Source organism: Phalacrocorax carbo, chromosome 7 (assembly GCF_963921805.1).
Source record: "Phalacrocorax carbo chromosome 7, bPhaCar2.1, whole genome shotgun sequence".
Taxonomy (NCBI): domain Eukaryota; kingdom Metazoa; phylum Chordata; class Aves; order Suliformes; family Phalacrocoracidae; genus Phalacrocorax; species Phalacrocorax carbo.
The window spans coordinates 24,309,245-24,330,009 of NC_087519.1; the positions used below are offsets into that span (position 1 = coordinate 24,309,245).

At 46.1% G+C, this 20,765-nt stretch overlaps 1 protein-coding gene and 1 long non-coding RNA gene across 6 annotated transcripts in view; one reads left to right on the forward strand and one right to left on the reverse strand.

The window, feature by feature from the left end:
* ZNF592 (zinc finger protein 592) overlaps positions 1–15,270 on the reverse strand; it is a 45,612-nt gene extending 30,342 nt beyond the window's left edge. For 4 of the 5 annotated variants that reach the window (XM_064456959.1, XM_064456958.1, XM_064456963.1 and 1 more), the window contains exons 1-3: positions 15,154–15,269; positions 14,093–14,207; positions 8,721–11,041 (exon numbers count right to left, since the gene is read on the reverse strand). In XM_064456959.1, coding sequence (XP_064313029.1) covers positions 8,721–11,033 — 2,313 coding nt within the window. In that variant the 5' untranslated portion in view covers positions 11,034–11,041; positions 14,093–14,207; positions 15,154–15,269. Of the gene's footprint in view, positions 1–8,720; positions 11,042–14,092; positions 14,208–15,153 lie in introns of all 5 variants that reach the window. The other variant, XM_064456962.1, reaches the window with a different exon arrangement.
* Positions 14,429–16,937, forward strand: LOC135314318 (uncharacterized). The gene is made up of 2 exons (XR_010373815.1): positions 14,429–14,928; positions 15,646–16,937. It is a non-coding gene; the product is annotated as an uncharacterized LOC135314318 (long non-coding RNA).
* Positions 16,938–20,765: the final 3,828 nt, after the last annotated feature.

A 20,765-nucleotide genomic window follows, 5' to 3' on the forward strand; every position in this document is an offset into this window, starting at 1 on the left:
CTCCAAGGCCTTATCCCATAAGACTGTTTGAAGCAGACCCCTAGAGAGACCAAAGTCTACTCTCCTGAAGTACAGTGTTGTAATCTTGATTTTTGTCCTCAGGACCCTGAACTCTACTATCTCATGGTTACTGTGTTCGACCTTCATATCCCTAACAAGCCCTTCCTTGTTGGTGAGTATAAGATCCAGCAGAGTACCTCTCCTCATTTGCTCCCCTATCTCTTGGGTCAAGAAATTGTTATCAATGCTGTCTAGGAACCTCCTGCACTGTTTGCACCCTGCGGGGTTGTACCACTAGCATATATCAAGGTGGCTGAAGTCCCCCATGAGGACTGGGGGCTGTGAATGTGAGGCCATTTCTAGCCATCTGTAGAAGGCCTCATTCACTTGTTCTTCCTGGTCAGGTGGCCTATACCTGACATCCACCACAATGTCATCCACACTGGTCAGCTCTTTAATCCTGACCCATAGGCTCCTCATCCATCCCCAGGCAGAGCTCCAGGTACTCCAGCTGCTGCTTCACATAAAGGACAATTCCACTTCCTCACCTTCCTGGCCCGTCTATCCTAAAAAGCCTGTGTCCCTCCAACACAACACTCCAGTCATGTGAGCCATCCCACCACACGTCTGTAACACCAATAAGATCAGAGTCCTGCAACAGATCTCCAGTACCTCATGTTTATTCTCGTGCTGCATGCATTAGAATTAGACACTTCAGAGGGGCATCTCCTCCTCCCACCTTTTCCCCTCACTGGCAGTATTGAGCAGACCACCACTTGGGACCCATGTGCCTGCCCATCACCCCCAGAGCTCTGCAGTCACTTTTGCTACCCTCCTGGTTGCCCTTGGCAGAATCACCGGTGCCCACAGGGAAGAAGAACAGGGGAGCATGAGCCTTCCTTTTGGTGCCAGAAGACACCAGCTTCCAGCCTCAGCTTCCAGCCTACCTGGGACAGACTCTGCCTTTTTCTCCAGTTGTCCCCTCCTTCTTGCTCTCACCCATGTCTTGGCCCCCCATTTGTACCCATGCTCATTACGCTCTTCCCCCAAGCTGGTCTCAGTCCCCCAGGGGCTGCAGAATCACCAGGGCCAGGCAAGCAAGCATGGGTGGTAAAGGAGGAGAGGCAGGATTGTCACCTTGTGTGGCAGCAGATCACACACTGATTTAAGCAGACCATGGAGCTGTACTCTAGCTTTTCTTCCCTCCCTAACCTCTCCTCCTACTCATCCCGACTACTCTGTTTTGACCTCAGGGTGCAGGCTCTTGTTCCTATCCTTCCACTCATCTCTTTGCCTGTGCTCCCAGCGATCCCTGCCTGGAGCTCCATTCCCTCAACAAGCTTCCATCATAACATCCTCCATCCCTTTGCTTCTACAAAATCCAGAGGGAAAATTTCCATATAAAACAAAATCTGTCCTCACTAGTACCTAAGGACGGCACTAATCACCCTTGGTTTGGGAGAGGGAGAAAGCAATGCTTTATGGGGCCAAGGGATTTTTTTTTTTTTTTTAATGTACAATCCTCGTATTTTCTACATCAAAACATGAACATGGGGGGTGGGGGCGGCGGCGAAGAACAAATAGCAAAGATATGGTTGCTGTCTGTCTTGCTTGCTACTTTGCTTCTGGGAAACTACCAGTGCAGCATGTGGTCCTACTAGCTTCTGGCAAGTTTTAGCCAATAAATTAAAAAACATTGATTAAAGAGAGGGAAAGAAGAAGAAAAAGAAAAGGCAGCAATGAAACTGCTTTTAAACAACTCCAGTGTAGGTGGTGTGTAAACAGGATATGTCATGACTCATTTAAAAATTCTTATTGGTCAAATAAAGGGCTACAGAAGAAGAAAAAGAGGGGGGAGAACAAAAGCACAAAAGTGCAAGAAAATTCAGAGGTCCTTAGTTTATATTTTTTACTTTATTCAAGTTTCTAGCTACCTCGGTGGATTTGGGGTGATCAAGTCAAAAAAAGATCAAAAAAACCAAACTAAAAAAATATCTCTGGTACCAGTAGATGGACAATTATGCCCAAGAGGTTCAGGAAGTATTCTGAATTCTTGCACGTTACTGTGCAATGGTCTGCCTTGCCAAAAAAACAAATAAGCTCCATCTCAAAACCTGTTTGCGTCTTTTGTTTATTACTTCTGCTGCAAATCTCTTCCAGAATTCACTTCTCTGATGGTTACAGACCATCCTCTAATTTTCCATGTAAATTTATTTCAGTCTGTTCTTGCATTATTGTTGCCCCTAATTATAAAAAGCTCTTTTCTATAAAGGTCACACCGGATACAGAACATCCTCTGTATCCACTCTCACTATTTAAGGAAAAGCACATCTAAAACAATGGCACCAGGAGCTGCATTGGTTTTGTTCATCTCCTGTAATTTGAGCCCGGCCCTGAACAGGCTACAAAAAAAAAAAAAAACTTTCTGATGCTGATAAACTACACAGGGTGATCCCTGCAAGTACAGGAAGCATTTCTTTTTTCCAGATTTAGTTTCTGATGGGAAAAAAAGTGCCACAACCCTCACCTTAATGCTGTGTCTATTACAGTACTGAAGAAAACCACCCTAATTTACCTGGTATTTGCCAAGCTAAACTCATGAAGGTTGTTTAATTTCCCCTCAAGCAATCATCCTTCCATTTCCCTCGTCATTCTCCCCTCACTTATTCCAGTTTATCCTTGATAAACAAAGCAATACATTCTTTCCCCAGCTCGGTTATCTCTAGCAGTGACCGGGAGTGTTAACGCAACCCTTACCGGTACTGCAGGTAAACATAAATCCCCTGCACAACTGTCATCTTGGTCATTCAGACTCTTCTCGTGATCAAACACACGCATCCTGCTTTTCAGTTGCTTCATCCTATTCCTACTTGGTCTTCAAGATCATCTAGATCCTCCTGTAAAATATTCCCAGTTTTCCATGATTTCTTACTCTGTTGGTTCAGAAAATTTTATCTACACATTCATCCTCCAAGGTCCTTAATACAATCATTAACTGCAGATGTATCCTAAAGCCATCCCTCGAGAAGTCTTACAAGCAACCTGTCTCCAGTTGCAGTTACCTCCCTTCTACCTGGTTCTGCTCCAACCCCATAATTCAACCTCTTCAGTACAGCCATTCCTCACAGGGCCCTCTTAACACCCATCCCACTGAACATCAAGAAGATTAGGATCTACCCATTCCTCTACTCCAAAAATAAATTACAGAAGATGTATATCAGATTAATTTGCATAAACTGCACTATTTAATCATATCCTTCTTTTCCCTAAAAAGCATTTTTGCTCTAGAAGGTAACACTGCTGTAATCAGACCAAACAGACCTGAAGTTACACAAAACGCTTGCTAACACTTTCTGAACATCTGGACAAGCATAATGCCTACATGCAGCACAGCTTCTAGTTTGATCAAAATCCAACTTACCAGATATTCAAATTCACATACTGCTTACTTCTTGCAGTTCTGCACTTGAAAAGCGGTAAACCCATCCCATCAAGTGACTTGATTCACAAGCTTGCAAAAATTGCAAAATCGGCCTCACTAGTCTCCAAAAAAGTAACTGATACATTAAGATGATCCACTCAAAACACATATCCAGTAAATCCAGTTCTGTCTATTTCTGAAGTGGATTAGCTCACAATTTGCAAAGCCTGCATCCTCACTGTAAGCCACAGAGATCCCACCGCAGTATTTGGCTGAGATGAATTGCCTTCATCTTATGCATACTCTATATAAAAATAAGCCAGGTGGGATTTCCCTGCTATACTTTGAAAAATGGCAATCATGTAGCCACTGCAAGTCCAAAATGTAATATTAAGGTCAATCTTTCAATCATTTTTTTAAAGGTCTTTTTATTCCACCTTCTCAACCACAGCATCATCCCCCTTTCTTCCTCTCACTTGCTCCAAATCTCCTTTCCCTGCTGTCCAGACCACATCCATATCTATCTGCCTTCCTCCAAAACAACTATGACCCAGCCACATCATTCTCATTTTGGCCACACCTAGGAAACTCATTTACTGGTTATCAGTCCTATTAACATGGGCTTCACCCAAGGCCATGCAGAAAGATAAGACCAAGTACTTCCCAAGCCACCAACCAGAACAAACCGAAAACCCAAAAAACACCTTTTAAACAGCTATAGGAAACATGAAGATGTCAAAGCAATTGTAATGGTAAGATATTCCAATTAAAGTGAGAAGTCTTAAGTATCAACACAGGATAAGTTTTCTTGTGGAGCAGAACCAGCTTAGCCTGTTCCCCCTCTCCAATCCAAACATTCCTGCTCCTTACTGCAGCCTGCTCATTCTTCTGCTTCTGGATAACTGAAAACATAATATTGAAAAATAAGTCTTTTTCCTGCTATTTCTTTTCTTTATCAACCCTTCCTTCTCAGCAAGGTGACACACACATTCCATACCATGCCTAAAGGCTTTTGAGTTAAAAGCATGACAACTGAGCACTTCAAAGTCTGCTCAGTTTCTCAAGTTATGGTCATGTTAGACATGCATGTCATGGTTAACAGTCCAGATCTGGTGTCATTTAACAGAAGAGCTTCTAAGAACATCAATCAAAAATCCACCTAGCTTATCTTCCATAGGTCAGGGGTCTCTATCTTCTAGTACAAATCCAGGTGCTGCAGATAAATCACTTTTACCCTTCATCTTCAGCTAAAGATGCTCTTTCACTTATCCATTCATCTATCCTATTGACAGTTTCCCATAACATCCTCATAGACAAGCTAAGGAAGTGTGGGTTAGATGAGAGAACAGAGAGGTGGATTGAGAACTGGCTCAACAACATAACTCAGAGGGTCGTGATCAACAAGGCAGAGTCTGGTTGGAGCCCTGTAACTAGTGATGTTTCCCAGAGGTCTGTGCTGGGTCCAGTCCTCTTCAATATATTCATCCATGACCTGGATGAAGGGATAGAGTCAGCAAGTCCACTGACAATACCCAAGCTGGGAGGAGTGGCTGATATGCTGGAAAGCTGTGCTGCCATCCAACGAGACCTGGACAGGCGGGAGAGCTGGGCCAAGGGGAACCTCATGAAATTCAACAAAAGCAAGTGCAAGGTCCTGCACCTGGGGAAAAACAACCCATACACACAGGTTGGGGGCTGAACTACTGGAAAGCAGCTTTGTTGAGAAGGACCTGGGAGTGCTGGTGGACAGCAAGCTGACCCTGAGCCAGCAATGTGCCCTTGTACCCAAGACAACCAATGGTACCCTGAGTGCATAAAAAGGAATGTGGCCAGCAGGTCAAGGGAGGTTATCCTCCCCCTCTACTCTGCCCTGATGAGAGCACATTTGGAGTACTGTGTCCAGTTTTGGGCCCCCCCAGTTTAAGAAGGACAGGGAACTGCTTGAACAAGCCCAGCAGAGAGCTACCAAGATATCAGGGGCCTGGAGCATCTCCCTTATGAGGAAAGGCTGAGAGATCTGGGTTTGTTCACCCTAGAGAAGACTGAGAGGGGATCTTATCAGTACTTATAAATATCTAAAGGGTGGGTGTCAGGACAATGGGACTGGACTCTTTTCAGTGGTGCCCAATGACAGGACAAGGGGCAATGGGCACAAGCTGGAACAGAGGAAGTTCCACAACATGAGTAAAAACTACTTTACTGTGAGGGTGACAGAGCAGTGGAACAGGCTGCCCAGAGAGGTTGTGGAGTCTCCTTCCCTGGAGACATTCAAAACAAGCCTGGATGTGGTCCTGTGCCCTGTGCTCTAGGTGTACCTGCTCAAGCAGAGGGGTTGGACAAGATGATCTCCAGAGGTCCCTTCCAACCCCTACCATTCTGTGATCCTTCCCAAGAATTCCTACTTCAGGACAATCTGGTACCAGGCAACTGATAATAGGATATATAAAAAGCCAGGCACCCAGATGATGAGCTGTAGGCCTTAATACAGTGGGGACCTGCCCTTCTGTATTTTGAAGCTCTTCAAAAGGCATAAGTCAAACCATAGCTTTATGTAGAAAATATCAAGATACTCCATACTTTCTCAAGGAGGCTTGGGAAAGAGTTTGTGTCCGAATTCTGGGACTGAATAAAAAATTAAAAGAAAATTCCAAAACTAGAGTACAATTTTTTGTTAGCTTTAAGAAATTATGACCACCTCTCCCCCCACCCCATATAGTTACTTCTAAACCAACGTTTCAATACAGTGAGAAAAATGTCAGGTATGGAGGAAGAAATACACACCGGTTTTTGCTCAAATGCGCAAAATTATGATAAATACTAGATAATTAGTCTCTTGAGAGTAGGGGATACGGTTCATGTCTGAGCTTGCCCACAACTATTAATACCACCTCCGCATCCTGGCAGATTGTCCTGCAACAGCAGCGTGTGCTGGATCAAGCCTGGGTACAACACTACCGCTCGTGTACCTTGGTTTTTTAACTGGAAGTACCAGTATATAAATCAATGCCTTCTGCCCGGTGGATGTAGTGGTTTTGATCCACTACTGGGGGCACTGAAATTTTTTTTTTGTATTGAATACAGATGTTATATCAATGTCTTCCTCAGCAACACAATTTCTGCCACTGCCACAAAAACCAAGTGATGTGATGCAACTCTGGAGATAGAAACCAGAGAGAACAAGAAGATAAGAGGACAGGAATATTTTTCAACTGCTTCTACTACCTGCAAAAGCGTTTGAAAAAAATCAATCGCTCAATCATCTCCAGCTCCTACCAACACCCCTTTTTTCTGACCAAAATAAAAATAGCAACCCAAGAAATTAGTTTCATTAATGCAGAGTCAGGCATATCTACAGCATCTTCTCAGAATGGGTTGGGCTGGTTTATGTCTTCCTATTTTGGAAGCTTATGATGCATACTCCAACAGCCTTACCTACATCCTTCTCACATCTTGGTTAATACCACGTTCATTAAGAATTACTATTTCCATTAGAAACATAACAGTTTTGTTGAAGCAGATGTTCCAGGAACAGCATGGAGCACCACTGGGCAGTCTGGAGGACAGCAGATACAGTGGAAAAGGACTCCCAGCAACAAGAGGATAAATGCATGCATTCCGTTGAGTATAAGCATGGGAAGGTCAAACAGGGAGGAGATGGTTTTACAAGCTCTAATGTCACCTCTCTTTTCCAGTTTTTCAGTGCTTCTATTTAGAAAAATACTACAAAAATAATCTCACATCTAGCAGACCTAACTCGAAGTGAGAGGCTTAAAGTCTTTTATTGGTTAAGTTACAGAATAAATTATTTTATTAAAGGCTAAAAATACTTACTATCAGACATTCTTTCTCTCTTTAAGAAGCTCTTGAATTGTTAATCCCACAGCAAAAATAGGAGATACATTTTTAATGCAACTGATTAACATTTTAGCTCACTTTGGATCACTTGTTGTATCCCTTCACCTGAAGCTTTTAATTCCAGACTGCTGACATTTCCTAAAAATGCTTTATAGTTGAAAAGTAAGTTATGGTGTTCATGGAGCATAGCGCTCACTGGTATGCCTCAAGCAAGAAACTTGATTACACAGCCACACCAATCCCTTCTGGCCTCACCATTTTTCATGACATAAAAACCATTCAGCCATGATTTTTTTTTTTTTTTTGCTGCTGCTGAATTTAAGATAAAGATAAAGCACCTGAACAGCACCACAGCGACCTCAGTACTCCTGCAAGCCATTTAACGAGCAAAGGGAGGCTCTGGAGCATGCAGGTACTACAATAGCCATGGCAGACACAAGCAGTCATCTCCCTGAACATCTCGTGCTGGCATGGAGTCCTTGTTCGTGAAGCCTGTGGAAGAGACTACTGGGAGCCTGCCAGCTCTGCCAGCAGCCAGACCAATACAGAAAGCTTTCACCTCATCTAAAGAGATACGGGGAGAGGTTTCCTCCTCCTGTTCAACTTCAGCTTGGTTTATACTTAAACGCAATTGACCATATCCTCCAAAATAAAAATAAAAAACATAAACAAAGCATATGGTCTTGATGTACAATGAAGAGCATCTGGTCCTCTTCATCAGTAGAGACCCAAGCTGGAGTTTGAAAGGGGATTCAGACCCCCTGCCTGCACCTATGAGGGAGGTCCACAAAGGTGGTGGAGACCCGAGCACAGCAGCATTGGAGCAAGGCAGGAAGCCACTAACAGGGCTCCTGAGGCCTCCCATGGAAACATAGCTCCGGCTCATCCCTCTCCCACCCAAACGGGCAAAAATAGCCTCCCACTCCACATATTGCACTGCTCACCCCTCAGCCAGTTCCGTCCCAATACAAACTTTACCATGCTAAAAGTAAAACCAGCACCCAATGTTCGACGTGTTACACAGAAGATCTTGGCACAAGTTCTAGGAAAGGTAAAATTAAATTGTGTCAGATCTCCTCTAGCCACGCTCAGAGCACAAAAACCTGTTTCAGGTAACGCTGCACTGGTCCTCCCCTACAGCACTCCTGCACACCTCATCTAAGTGATCCTTGATCTCCAGCACCTTCCTTTGATGCTCAAGGATCTCCATAGTCTCCCTACTACCCTCTTTTTGTTGGCAAAGGGTAAAAAGAGGGCAAGCAAACAATGCTAAATATCTCTTCACAGGCACACGTCTGGGCTCATGCACATCCCAATTCTTCCCTGCAAGCACTTTTTTAGGCAAAGTGACTCATTTGCCACTATGACCCCTGTTTTTTTCCCTAGAGGACAATCTCTTTAAACTCAGAGAGATTTAACTAGTAACATTAAAATGATGACTTACCAGTGTCTCATTATCTTCTGAGGTTCTCTGGTAATGAGCTGCTAAAGCAACGTAATCCTGTGCCTGCTTGTTACACTCTAAACACTTAAGTCCATGACGGATTAGTCTCAATGGGTCCGTATAGAGAGGCAAGGCTGGCTGAGTGTTAGCAGAAATTCCTACCCCACCTCCTGAAGTAGCACTGGACTTACACGTAGGAGAGGGCGAGTGCAAAGTCTGAGGAGCCAGAGAGGCTGAAGAGCTTGTAGGAAAAGGTGAAAACATTTGGTCTAAGGAAATTGGTTTCATTAGCAGCTGAGAACACTGCATGATAAATCCTTTGCTCTTATGATCTCTTGCATGTTTAAGCAAGCTACACTTATTAAAAAAAAGTAGCATAGTTGAACACTGAGTGCACATGACCTCAATATGAACGCTTCGTCTACTATAGTGTTGAGTCAGGCTTTTCTCTAAGGCAAACGAGTCCCCACATTCCAGGCAACAATACCCAGAGGCAGGTAAATTAATACTGGTGTCAGGCGGAGGGCTAAGGTTTGGAGTATATATTGGCACCGGATTGGCACTGTGTAGTACTTTATTAAATGCCTCCACAATGACAGGAGCAGCTTTCTTGACTTGATGCACCAGCGGCACAGACATCTGTGTCACCTGAGGCTGGTTTCGCCTCTGTGCAGATGACTTTGCTGTAACAGAAGCAGCAACACTATGTGGGACTAAGTTGAGATTTGCCAAGTGCACGGCTTTGGGAAGAAGGCTGGAGGTGGTGATGTTGGATGGCTGCATCACGATACCCTGCTGCTGCCGCTTAACACCTACTTTTATGGCGCCGCCGCCGCAGTTTGGCAGTGGAGACAAGGACACAGCACACGTGCTGTTTGCAGCAGTATCTGTTTTCATACCGTCTGTGTAAGGACTTGCTACATTTGACAGCTGGATAGCCACAGCAGTCCCATTTTTGGTTGAATTCTTGTTAGCCTCGCTTTCCATAACTGCACTAGTGTCAGGGGATGGGAAAGATTTGATAAACTCTTCAGCAGATGAGGTTTCCACAGGCGACTCTTCTGAAGATTTGCCCAATTCATCATTTTCTGGCAAAATTCTGGTTACAGTTCTCTTAATTTCACCAGAGGATGTCTTGATAGTCTTTATTCTAACTTTGGGAATTGCTGGTGGAGAGCCAGCTGCCATAGAAGGAGAGCCTTTCCCACTGCTGTCACTGCACACACTTCGAGGACTCTCAGGCTGCTTGCTGGCCTTCCTCACCACCTCTAATGGGCTTCGGGGACTCTTTGGCGACTTGGGCATTTTTGGACTTCCCTTTATCCCATCTTTAAAAGGGCCAGGTTCCTTGGTAAGGTTTGGCTGATCGCCCTTTGGAATAGATGCAACCTTTTTGGCCTGAAGAGCTACTAACGCCGCCACACAGGATGACAACTTTGAATGAGTTGGCTTCAACCTCTGGCGAGGTGGTACTGACGAAGACATGTTCAGCTCAGGCACAGACCCCTTACTTTCTCCTAAATTATTGTGGGGGAGGCCTCCAAACACCAAGCCTTCTCCAAGAAAGCTATTAGTATCTACCAAGTCCTTGCCTGACTCAAACCTCTCTGTTGCTTTGTCTTGTTCTCTCCTGCTTATTTCCAGCCTACTGTCTGGCTGGCAGTGGATTTCCATCTTTTGTTCCTTTTTACAGTATTGATCAAACATGCTTAATTCTGGCTCTGGTACCTTCCTAAGATGATCCAGTACTGAAGCTCCTGTTGGTATATACATAGAAGACGGTGGAAAATATGGAGTCTGGGCATGTTTGGGTTTATCACCAATACTGTTCTCTTTGAATGCGTCCTCTGGTTCAGGGCTGGAGATCGGGCTAAACTGACTAAATGTTGGCAAAGGCTCCGATTTGGACTGGTCCAGTTTATCAGAGTAACTTCTTGAGCTGTCACCATTAATAAAAGTCGACTCAAACTTGCCATAATTATGCACTAAAGCATGAGCCTCTGATGGCAGATCAGACCCACGAAACCCGTTGTGTAGCAGACCAGTCCCGAGGTGATTCCCCTCCTTTTCTGCTTCAAAGGACTCTTGGCGACTCGTGTTCTTCACTATCACACTCACAACAGGAGCATCAGAGGGAGGCAAAGAGTGAGATAAGGACACATTCTCATCAATGCAGATTCCTGATGACTTCAGGTGATTCTCATTCTCCTCCCCAGTTGATGGGATGGTCTCCTTGGCATCAAGGCTAGTCGGATCAGGGATGTCAAAAGCAGCCAAAAGGTCATCAAAGTCTGGGGTTTTCATGTCCCCCATGATGAAACCTACAATTAAAAGAAAAAAAAAAAAAAAAAAAAAGAAAAAATAACCACAAAACTGTCAGGTACATCTTCCCCAAGGACAAACCTTATGAGACTCATTTGCATAAACATCTTCTGTGACAAAAACCACAACTGCCCAAAATGCTACCACAGCAGGTACAAAGGCCAGAAACACCTGGGGCAGACACTTCAGCTTCCATTTTAACTATTCCAAGATTGACTGTTTATACACAAAAATATTAGCCCAACTTTTTCAACACAGCTTTAAACACAACAGTACTGTTTTGCAGGGCACCATGGGGACAGAACCTCTCCTGCCCTAGCTGCGCCTGGAGGATCAGCAAAAGCTCAGGTCCCATCCTGCTCGAGCTGGCAGGGACAGGTGACAAGTGACAGGAGCTGCTCACTCCTGTCCTGCGACCAGTCCATTCTCTCCAGGTTGTGGGCAGGGCTGCTCCTGGTGCTTCAGGCAAAAGGCAGACAGCATCCCCTTCTCCCAGAGTCCCCAAGAACAGAGCTGGTTCAAACATGACCTTTTAAATGACATCAAGCTCTTGCAGGGGACATCTTTTCAACCTGTCAGATGCATCACTACTCCAAAAACAGCCACTGACATGATCCTCAACAGAAAAGAGTCAGAAGTTCATTACTGCAGGGTTTCTTTTTTGTTTGTTGGGATTTTTTCTAGAGCTAATAGGCAATGATCACTGCCTATTTCTCAACAGATTGTCACACCTGAAGAATTCAGTCCTCCCTCAAGGTAAAAAGCCAGGAGTAAACAGGTAGCCCAAGAGAAATAGACCTGAAAAGTGAGATGACTCCCAACCCAGAGCAAGTTAAGTCATAGAAGTCTTCAGTAAATATTTCAAATTAGCAGCTCAAAGCATAGTAAACTGCTTGAAACAGGGGCAATCCTTAATTAGGTGACAATGAGAGGCAAAACTGCCCAAAGACAGAATAAAGGACCATATCCAAATCATAACAAGAAATGGTGTTCCCAGCCAGCTCTCTCTTTATAAGCTCTCCAGAAGGGAAGCGGGGACTTAGACGCTTGTCAGAGACCTATGACAGCAATAATCAAGCTCTGATGAGATGCATAATGAAAACTGACAGCACAGAATTACTTGAACATTTGTGTTCACTACTGTCAGGGATACTGCTTTTTCCCTGTTTAATCAAAATATTTTCAAGGTGGTGCAATATATAGACTTCCTAAATATTTAGTAAGCCATTCTTTTAATACCTGTCCCATTTAAACACCAAGTTTATGTGAACTGATATATGCTGTATGCAGGGGAGGAAAAAAACTTGAAGAGCACCAACTGAACTAGCAGAGTACCAGTTCCTACTTGGCGAGGAGCATCCACAGGCAAGGTAAGTCCTGCCACGCTCACTTGGCTTGGGTTGCAAAGCCAGTGGCAAGCAAGGGAGGCAGAGAGGGTGGCAAGAGCCCAGAAGAAGGGGGAAGAGCTGGGAGCAGAGGTGCAGGCAGAGAGGCGAACCCTGGGACAAGGCAGAAGGAGAGGAAGATGTCTGACACCTTACCAAAAGGCCACTGATTTAAGGCTGCTTTCCTTATTTACAATTGGGTTTAAAAGTTTGTCAAACATCACATTAAAACCAAACAAAATGTAACCCTTCCTGCCAGACTGCTGGTCAGGGAACAATTTACAGAGCCAGGCCTGGAGAAATCACTTCAGCATGGACCAAGAGGACATACTGGTCTTTGAGCTTTAGTTCAGCTGTGCCTACAGACAAGCCCGGAGGTGTTGCTTTGGTTAATCTACGGTAAAACACGCTGCGGAGATTTACTTGGCTTAAGAGTGGCTCACTGTGGTTTAGCTTAAACTTGTTCTCATTCTTAAATTAAACCACAAATATGAATGTCCACAGAGGGCTGTGCAATAATTTACAATCGCATCCTGCAGCAAGGTAGGGCAGCTGTGCCCTGAGCCACTGGAAGCCCAGAAGATAATGCATACGCTTCAGATCACCAGCACTCAGTAATGACTTTTGAAACATTGCAGACTACTGCAGTTGGCAGAGTGTGGACCTGAAACTTCCCCTTCCTTTGGGTGGGAAAACTCGTGCCAGCTGGGAGAGAGCTAGGCACCACTCCGCTCCCAAAATTTCTGGCACACAAATCCTTCCACAAGGAAGACATTTCATCCATAACCTGGAACGCTCAAGTTTCATATAGAGAAAAATGAGCTTGCCAATTGCTCTTGACTTTTCCATTCTCACTCTCGAACACCTATGCACAGCTTCAGATGCAGCGGTGTTTTAAAATACAAGGCAAAATAAACCTGAGATATCTGCAGCATTACAGCATTTTTTGGAAGAAACCTTGCATTTTCCAGAAGCTTGTGTGTACATCGTTGAGTCCTATAGAAGACTAGTTTATATTCTTTGCTATTACTCAAGTATTTCTCCACAGAACTGCACCTTAAATTTGTCATATGTGAAGCTACAATTTCTCAAAATAAAGCAAAATTGCACCCAGATTCTAGAGAAGACTAAGTACCTTGCCAATAAAAGTGATTTTTAAATTACACAAATTTAAAGTTTTGACTAAACACCATTTACTTCTGTTCTCAGTTAAAAAACAGAAAAACTATATTAAAGAAAATTGTGTCAAAGGCTCCTGCAAACTGCCTTGTGAGGAAAGCTGGAAATAAAGACCATCCTCATTACATCCTTCTTGGGCAAAGGACTTGCCTTAGAACCCAAGCTTGGAATCCAGTTTTCTCTCTCTGCTTGCCTATGAAAACATGGAGGTTGAGATTTGCAAAGCGATAGAAGTGAATAACATTAGCAGAGAAGGACTTATGGAGTAGAACGCATGGATTTCACTGCACAAAACCAGCCTCACAGCAGCATGGTCCTCCAGGAAGCAGGGAATCTAGAAGCCTCCAAGCCACTCAAAAAAACCTTGCCAACTCGCTCAAGGCAGTATGTCAAACCCCAGGGCCTTCTGCTGTGGCTAAACTTCAAAACTCTGCAGTCTGGCAGGGGTACAGCAGGACCAGGGTCCCATGCACGCACCATACAAACCTTTCACTAGCAGTGCTATTCCTGGAGACTTTCGGAGATCTGCAGTAGCTCCTCTGCCACTTTCAAACCAGCGCGTACCATGCTGTTCAAGGAGGAGGTTCAAGACTGCCACCAACTAGGAAAGCATAAAAACCCAGTTAGATGGAGGTTAAAGAATAAAGGAAAATAATAATAATTTTTGATCAATCTGCAAAACATCCACCAAGGGCTGCTCTCCTGGGTCCAGAAGAGGCATGCATCTCCTGGAGGGGCTGGAGGAAGGAGGTGGACTGGGACTGCCTGCCAGGGGAACACTTTGGGAAGGCAGTGATCTCAGGAGTAGGGGCTGAGGGAGCACAGGCCAATCGGCCGAGCCCGACGAGGGAAGTGGCTGCCCAGGGGCTGTCAGGGCTGCGGGGAGGGTATGGAAACGGGGAGACCGCCGCTGCTCGGGGATCGCACCGGAGCCTTCAAACGGCAGGCGGAACCCAGCACTTTAAAGTTTCAGGAGCCCTTTACGGGAACGCGGCGCGCCCTCGGTTAACGGTGCAAGGGCTCCGGGAGGAGGATTCGGGGGTCGCCCGGCCCGTGGCAGCCCCGCAGTCCCCCCACCCCGGTCCGTGCCGTCCCCACGCGCGACCCACTCGAGACAAAGGCCCGGGGGCCTCCCCGGCCCTGCGTCCCGCCGCTGCCCGGGCCCCACCACCCGCCTCCGCGCTGACAGCCCGGACCTGCCCCACCGTCCCCCAGCCGCACGTGGGCGAGCCCCACTGAAGTTAGTTCGGGCCGAGCCGAGCCGGGCCGGGCCGAGCCGGGGTGGGCCGAGCAGCCGGAGCCGTGTCCGGGTCCGCCGCCAGGTAGTGAGGGGAGCACGGTGGAGGGGGGTGGGGAGGGAGGCGGCGGGCGCCCCGCAGGCCGGAAGAGCCGGTGCGGCGGGAGGGAGGGCGGACGCGGAGGGCTCCGTCTGCCGGCGGCGGGGCCGCCCGCCCTGCCCGCGGGGCGGCAGCACCCGCCCGGCCAGCGGGAGGGAGGGCGAGAGGGGCGGGCCCCAGCGCGGCCGGGCCCCACCGCACGGCACTCACCCACACAAGCAGCTCCCCTGAGGGCCCCGCCGCCGCCGAGGGTCCCCGAGCAGGCCTCACCCCACACTGGGCACCAACGGCCGCAACATGGCGGCGGCGGGCGGGGCCGGAGGCGGGGTGGGGAAGGGCCGTGGCACGGCGGACCGCCCCTCAACGCCGGGCTCGCGGCGCCGCCGGGAACCGCGGGGTCGGACGCGGCCTTCCACGTCCCGGGCGACGCGGGACGCGGCCGCGGAGTCGGCGGATCCTCGCCACGCCGGGCTTGTGTGTCCCGGCCGCCGGCCCCATGCCCACCTCCTCCTCAGGGGAGGCTCCCGCCACCCTGATAGGAGCGGCCCGGCGGGCTGGCGTAGGCCGTTAGTATTTATTGACTGTCAATGTTAACGGCTCAGCGTCTTCCTTAACTGATAAAATTCCTGGGAATGCACCACCAAGTCCTAATGTTTTAAAAAAAAATTAATTGTTATCGTTTGTGCTTAACACCTTCCATAGCGATGCATTTGGAAGCGGTGGTGAGGAGAGCTGCGTCTGGTGCTGGGCCCACCGCTACCAGAGAGACCACCGAGATGGTGAAGGGACTGGAGCATCTCACATATGAGGAAAGGCTGGGAGAGCTGGGATTCATCCTGGGGAAGAGAAGGCTGAGGAGGATCTCATCAATGTATATAAATACCTGAAGGGAGGATGGAGCTTTTCTCAGAGGTGTCCAGTGCCAGGACCAGAAGCAACAGTCACAAACCTAAACACAGGAGGTTCCCTCTGAACATCAGGAAACACTTTTTGACTGTGGTGGTGACCGAGCACTGGCACAAGTTGCCCAGGGAGGTTGCGGAGTCTCCATCCTTGGAGGTATTCAAGAGCCTTCTGGACACGTTCCTGGGCAACTGGCTCTAGCTGGCCCTCCCTGAGGCTGGACCAGATGACCTCCAGAGGTTCCTTCCAACCTCAACCACTCTGATGCTGTGAAGCATTTTGTGTTCAGATATGGATATGACACCCTATGTATATATATGTATGTACATACATATGTGTATATATGTATATATATGACACATATGTGTAAAAGACAACTATTTCTTGAGTTTGGCTTTCCTGTGGCGTGACATTTTTACCATCTACACCTGCTGCTGGTCGTACAGCATTGTTCATACTGTTTGTTTCTCGTCTAGTTCAATAATTATTTTTTTCCTTGTTGTCAGTCCCATTGGCAAAATATTTCTTCTTTTTCTTTTTTATTAACACTCATAGCTTCACTTCCTTCATTTCTGAATTGGTGTCATCACCTTTTCCCTTTCGGAGGTGATAGCCATTCCCTCAATACCAACAAAAGGGCAAAGGAAGTCATGCACAGAAATATCAGAAATACACTTTCAATATCATGACTGTTACCTGTATTTTTAGAACATCTCTACGAAAAACTGCTCAGGAGCTCTAGGTTTTATCTGGTAAGACAGCTAATGTTTCTTACACAATTTATAAAGATCAGCCACAGTCCTGAACAAGTTGTGGCTTGCAGGAAAGCAACCGTAATTTGAAGGATTGTGCTAATTAAGAAATATAATGCCAATGGGAATTTAGTTCCATCCTAGATGGCCAAGGAGGAGAGGCAGCCCTAGAATGGCCAGGTGGGAAGCTACATTCCCCTCCTCAAGACAGCAGAGACATGAAAAGGGCTAAGGAGAATCTATATTCTTCTGTATGATTTAAAAATTACATTTCTTTTTTTATTTTTAGTCCAAAGTAGTAACTTGATAAATCTGGAAATAAAAAAATCTTCCGCCTTTTTTTTTTTTTTAAAGTTTAAATTTGTCCCTTTAGACTTATTTCGTGATCCGAGCAAAAGGAATTGATGTGGTAGAGACAAAAGCCATGGATCTAAAGGAGATGGTGTTACAAAGCAGACCTCTGCACTCAGGACGTGCGGAGGCTGGAGCAAGGAACCCCTGTGTCCTGGTGGCACCTCGGTGAGGGAAGCCCCAGGATGAAATACTCAGATGATGTCCAGCTGCAGCTGAGATCTTCACTTTTAATTCTTCATCCTGCTTGGGGTTGTCAGTGCTTGCTTTTTAGCTGGGGAAAACCGGTTCTTCCCAGATGCTGGCTACATTGGAGGGTGCGCGTGTGCATATGTAAGCAGGCAGGCTGGCAAGTACAGTGAGACCCATTTTATTTATACATAACAAACGTAATAAAGTCTTGAGTGCTCATGCCTAGGCAACCGTCAGTTTTCAAATCAGCGAATAATTTGTTTCTGTCAGAGCTCTGTGTTATAGAGAATTACCTTGAGCTGGTTGCAAAACTTGCACGTTACAAAACTGTAATTAACGTTTCAGAAACTCCAGGGAATGTTTATTATTGGCAGGGTGAGAATGAATCTCCAGACACAAACATTCCTCTAAGATAACACTGTAGCCTTCAGCGTTATGTACACACACACACAAAAAAAACAGTGTAACTTAAATCAGGGTAATTAATTACACAATTGTCATCTGAATGCATTCAAAACCATTTACACCTTTCACTCTGGCTTTTCGGTCCCCCCCAACTCCCAGGGCAAGCTCTCTGCATTGCCCCAAACAGATTTTATTCACTTTTTTTGCTTTTTGACACATACACCAATGAGCTGACATGGCTCTTCAACCAAGATCCCTGTAAAAAACTACTGATCCACCACAAACACAGAAAAAACTTGCCCTTTCGCCATATCCATGCTCAAGGCAGCTTGTAGTCAATGGTCATGGTACACGCAATGATGGACACCTGATCTTAAATTCCTGTATCAAATCAAAAAGAATGAAGCTGTATATCCCAGCAAGTTTGGGTATAGGAATAAGAACCCTAATTTGGCAACATCCTGTTAGAGAAGAACTGTTTCATGCCCTGCCATACTTCTGATTCCCATTTAGTGGAGTTGAAGATGTGATAGACTGATTTCTTGTGGGAGATTTTAGTCAAAGGTTGCTAGAATGGCAAGGAAGCACATTTCCTGTATCAGCTTTTGCTAGCACAATAGTAAACCTGTTTTACTACTCAACTAGAAAACTGGGAGAATAAATTTCTTCACCCACAAGAACCGCAGGCTCTGGTGCAGTACAGACATGCTCCAAGGTCTGAGCAAGCGAGGACCCTTTGCGCAATCCTCTGTGCCACAGTGCAAAGCCCTGGGCTTAGTATTGCTTTGACAAGTAGCACTGATGCAACTGCTTGCAGGGCTCTGCACCTGATTGCTGACCGTGAGCCAGGTTTGCAGTGACCCGCTTCTTAGGTTGGCTCCAGATGGGCTCGCTCCCATGCTCCAGCTACAGCAAGAGGACCTTCTCAGGATGGTTCTCCTGCTGAAGCAATGTTTCATGTGACCGCAGCCCCGGGCCTGGCCTGGGACTGGGATGGCTGGGGGACAATGGTTTCCCCATGGTGACAAAACTGGCTTGAGCTGTTCTTGCCTTTGTGCCTCCAGACCCATGTGATGGCAGCAGGACTGCTCTGTGATCTGGAGAGAACTGATCCAGGTTGTATAAACGTCATTGGGGAAGAAATTGAACTTCATTACTTCCCTCATCAGCTTACACTTAGTCCCACAAGCAGTTGTGTGGGCAAAAATGAAGATAGAGGGAGAGCTGCTGGGGCAGAAAGACCAACGGTGTCAAGCCACAGCCCACATCACTCCTGAAACTCTGTTGAACTTTGGTAGAAAGTTTAACCAAAGCTTAGAAAACTGTGAGAATAATAATTCTACAAGGGTTCTCTGTCCTAAACTGCCTGTAGCACCCTGCCAGCAATTTCAATGCAGTTGTACCTTGAAAAGCCTCACCAAGAAATCTCAAGAGATTGCTTTGCATGTTCACAAAAAGAGAGAGAGCAGTGTAGATGCAGGCACAAGGCTGGTCTGTGTTGCAGGCATAGCTGAGGGGTAAGCAGGATGTTCTGGGCTTGGTGGTAGCGTTGTGTAGTCCCATAGTTTGGTCAACACATTGAACTGCAACAGGGTGGTCTGGTGTGGGCAGGCTCAGTCTTTTCTTCAGCTAGTTTCTCCAATTAAGCTTAATAGTAGAACACTTACATCAAACAGAGATACCTCAGAAACCCTAACAGTCTGCCCACTCCATCCTTACCCTCTTGAGATGGATCTGTTTGTTGAGGAAGCAACACTTGTGTCTGTATGTTACAATAGCCTTTGGTTATAACAAACTTTTTTTCTTTTTCCTACAGGAAGAATGGGCAGTCAATATGACCAGGATTGAAGGTAATTCAGGAGAGAAGAGGCGAGCAGGTAAAATTGCACTGCATGCAAATTATCTCATATAGTTAGGAGTCATTTAGGAGAATTAACGTCTGTGTTTCCAGGCATCAAACAGGATTAAGTGCAACGTATCCCCAAAACGATGTGTAGGATTTTTGCATTGATAATCCTAAAGTGACATTTCTGGCCTCATCCAGTGGCTGGAAAGTTCTCATATTTAAAATGCAAAAACTGTTATCATGTACAGAAGCTAATTTCAGCCCTGCAGTAAGAGCAAAACAGCTCAGAAATGACGGCTTCTGGTGCACAGCCCCACTGATCATGCCATTTCTGCCCTGGCCCATACATACTTGAGCACCTTTCTCATGCATCTTGGCATTGAAATGAGCTCAGGCACTTTCCCAGGTGCTTACAGGAGACTTGCTGATCCTCCCCAGAGTGCAGTGGAAAGGACACTGGGGACCTTAAGGCATCTGAGCAATTTAATCTGCCGTTGGGTGGCACGCTGGGCTGCTCCAGCCTGGGGCAGAGTGGCACACGTTGAGGCTTTATCCCACAGCCTGTGCTGAGGAACACAGCTGGTTTTTAACTTGTACCCAGTCTGAGGTGGAGGCTTTTCTTCATAGCTAGGGACAAGACGATAGCTAGCGACCAAAGGATTTTTCTTCTTGCTTTCCAAACATTGTGAGTTTCTAGGAATACTACAGGTGAGGCAAAAAATCCTCTGTGTTTGATCTCTACCCTGTCATAGTTTCTTTCTTTTTTTTTCCCTGGAAAGTATTAAAAAAGTCTTTTCACTCATTTGAAACTTAAAAATTCAGTGGATTTTTGTTTTCAGAATTGTATGTTACTATTTTCTCTCTCAGCACAACAGTAGGAAAATGCAGATGAACCTTTATACTGGAAAAGTTTATGTATGAATTCTGTTCATCCCAGCATTAGTCTCTAAGTATTTGTTACCACATCATTATTTAAGTTCACATGCTCAAACAGACTGTTCACTTTGCCATGGTAGTCTGTGTCGTACCAGGAAACATTAAATTGCTGTGCAACTAGTTCTGCTCACTTCATGCTTCTCCCAGGAAAACCCACAACTTGACCGTGCAGCAACACTGATGCTGGGAGTAAGGCAGCCAAAGCTCGGTGCTTGACTCTGCTTTCTGGGAAGCAGGCCAGCTCCATGCCATACTTTCACAACACCAGAATGGCTGCACAGTCCTGCAGCAACACAGAATGTGGTTCAGTTCATGTGTTTGCATTAGGAGCTGGTTTACTCCTATGTGATGCCCTGATGTGTCTCCCCTGAGCTCCTTGGAGGTGTGTTCAGGGCACTCTGCTGTCTCTCGCTCCCTGGCTAGTCCTTCCACCAAGT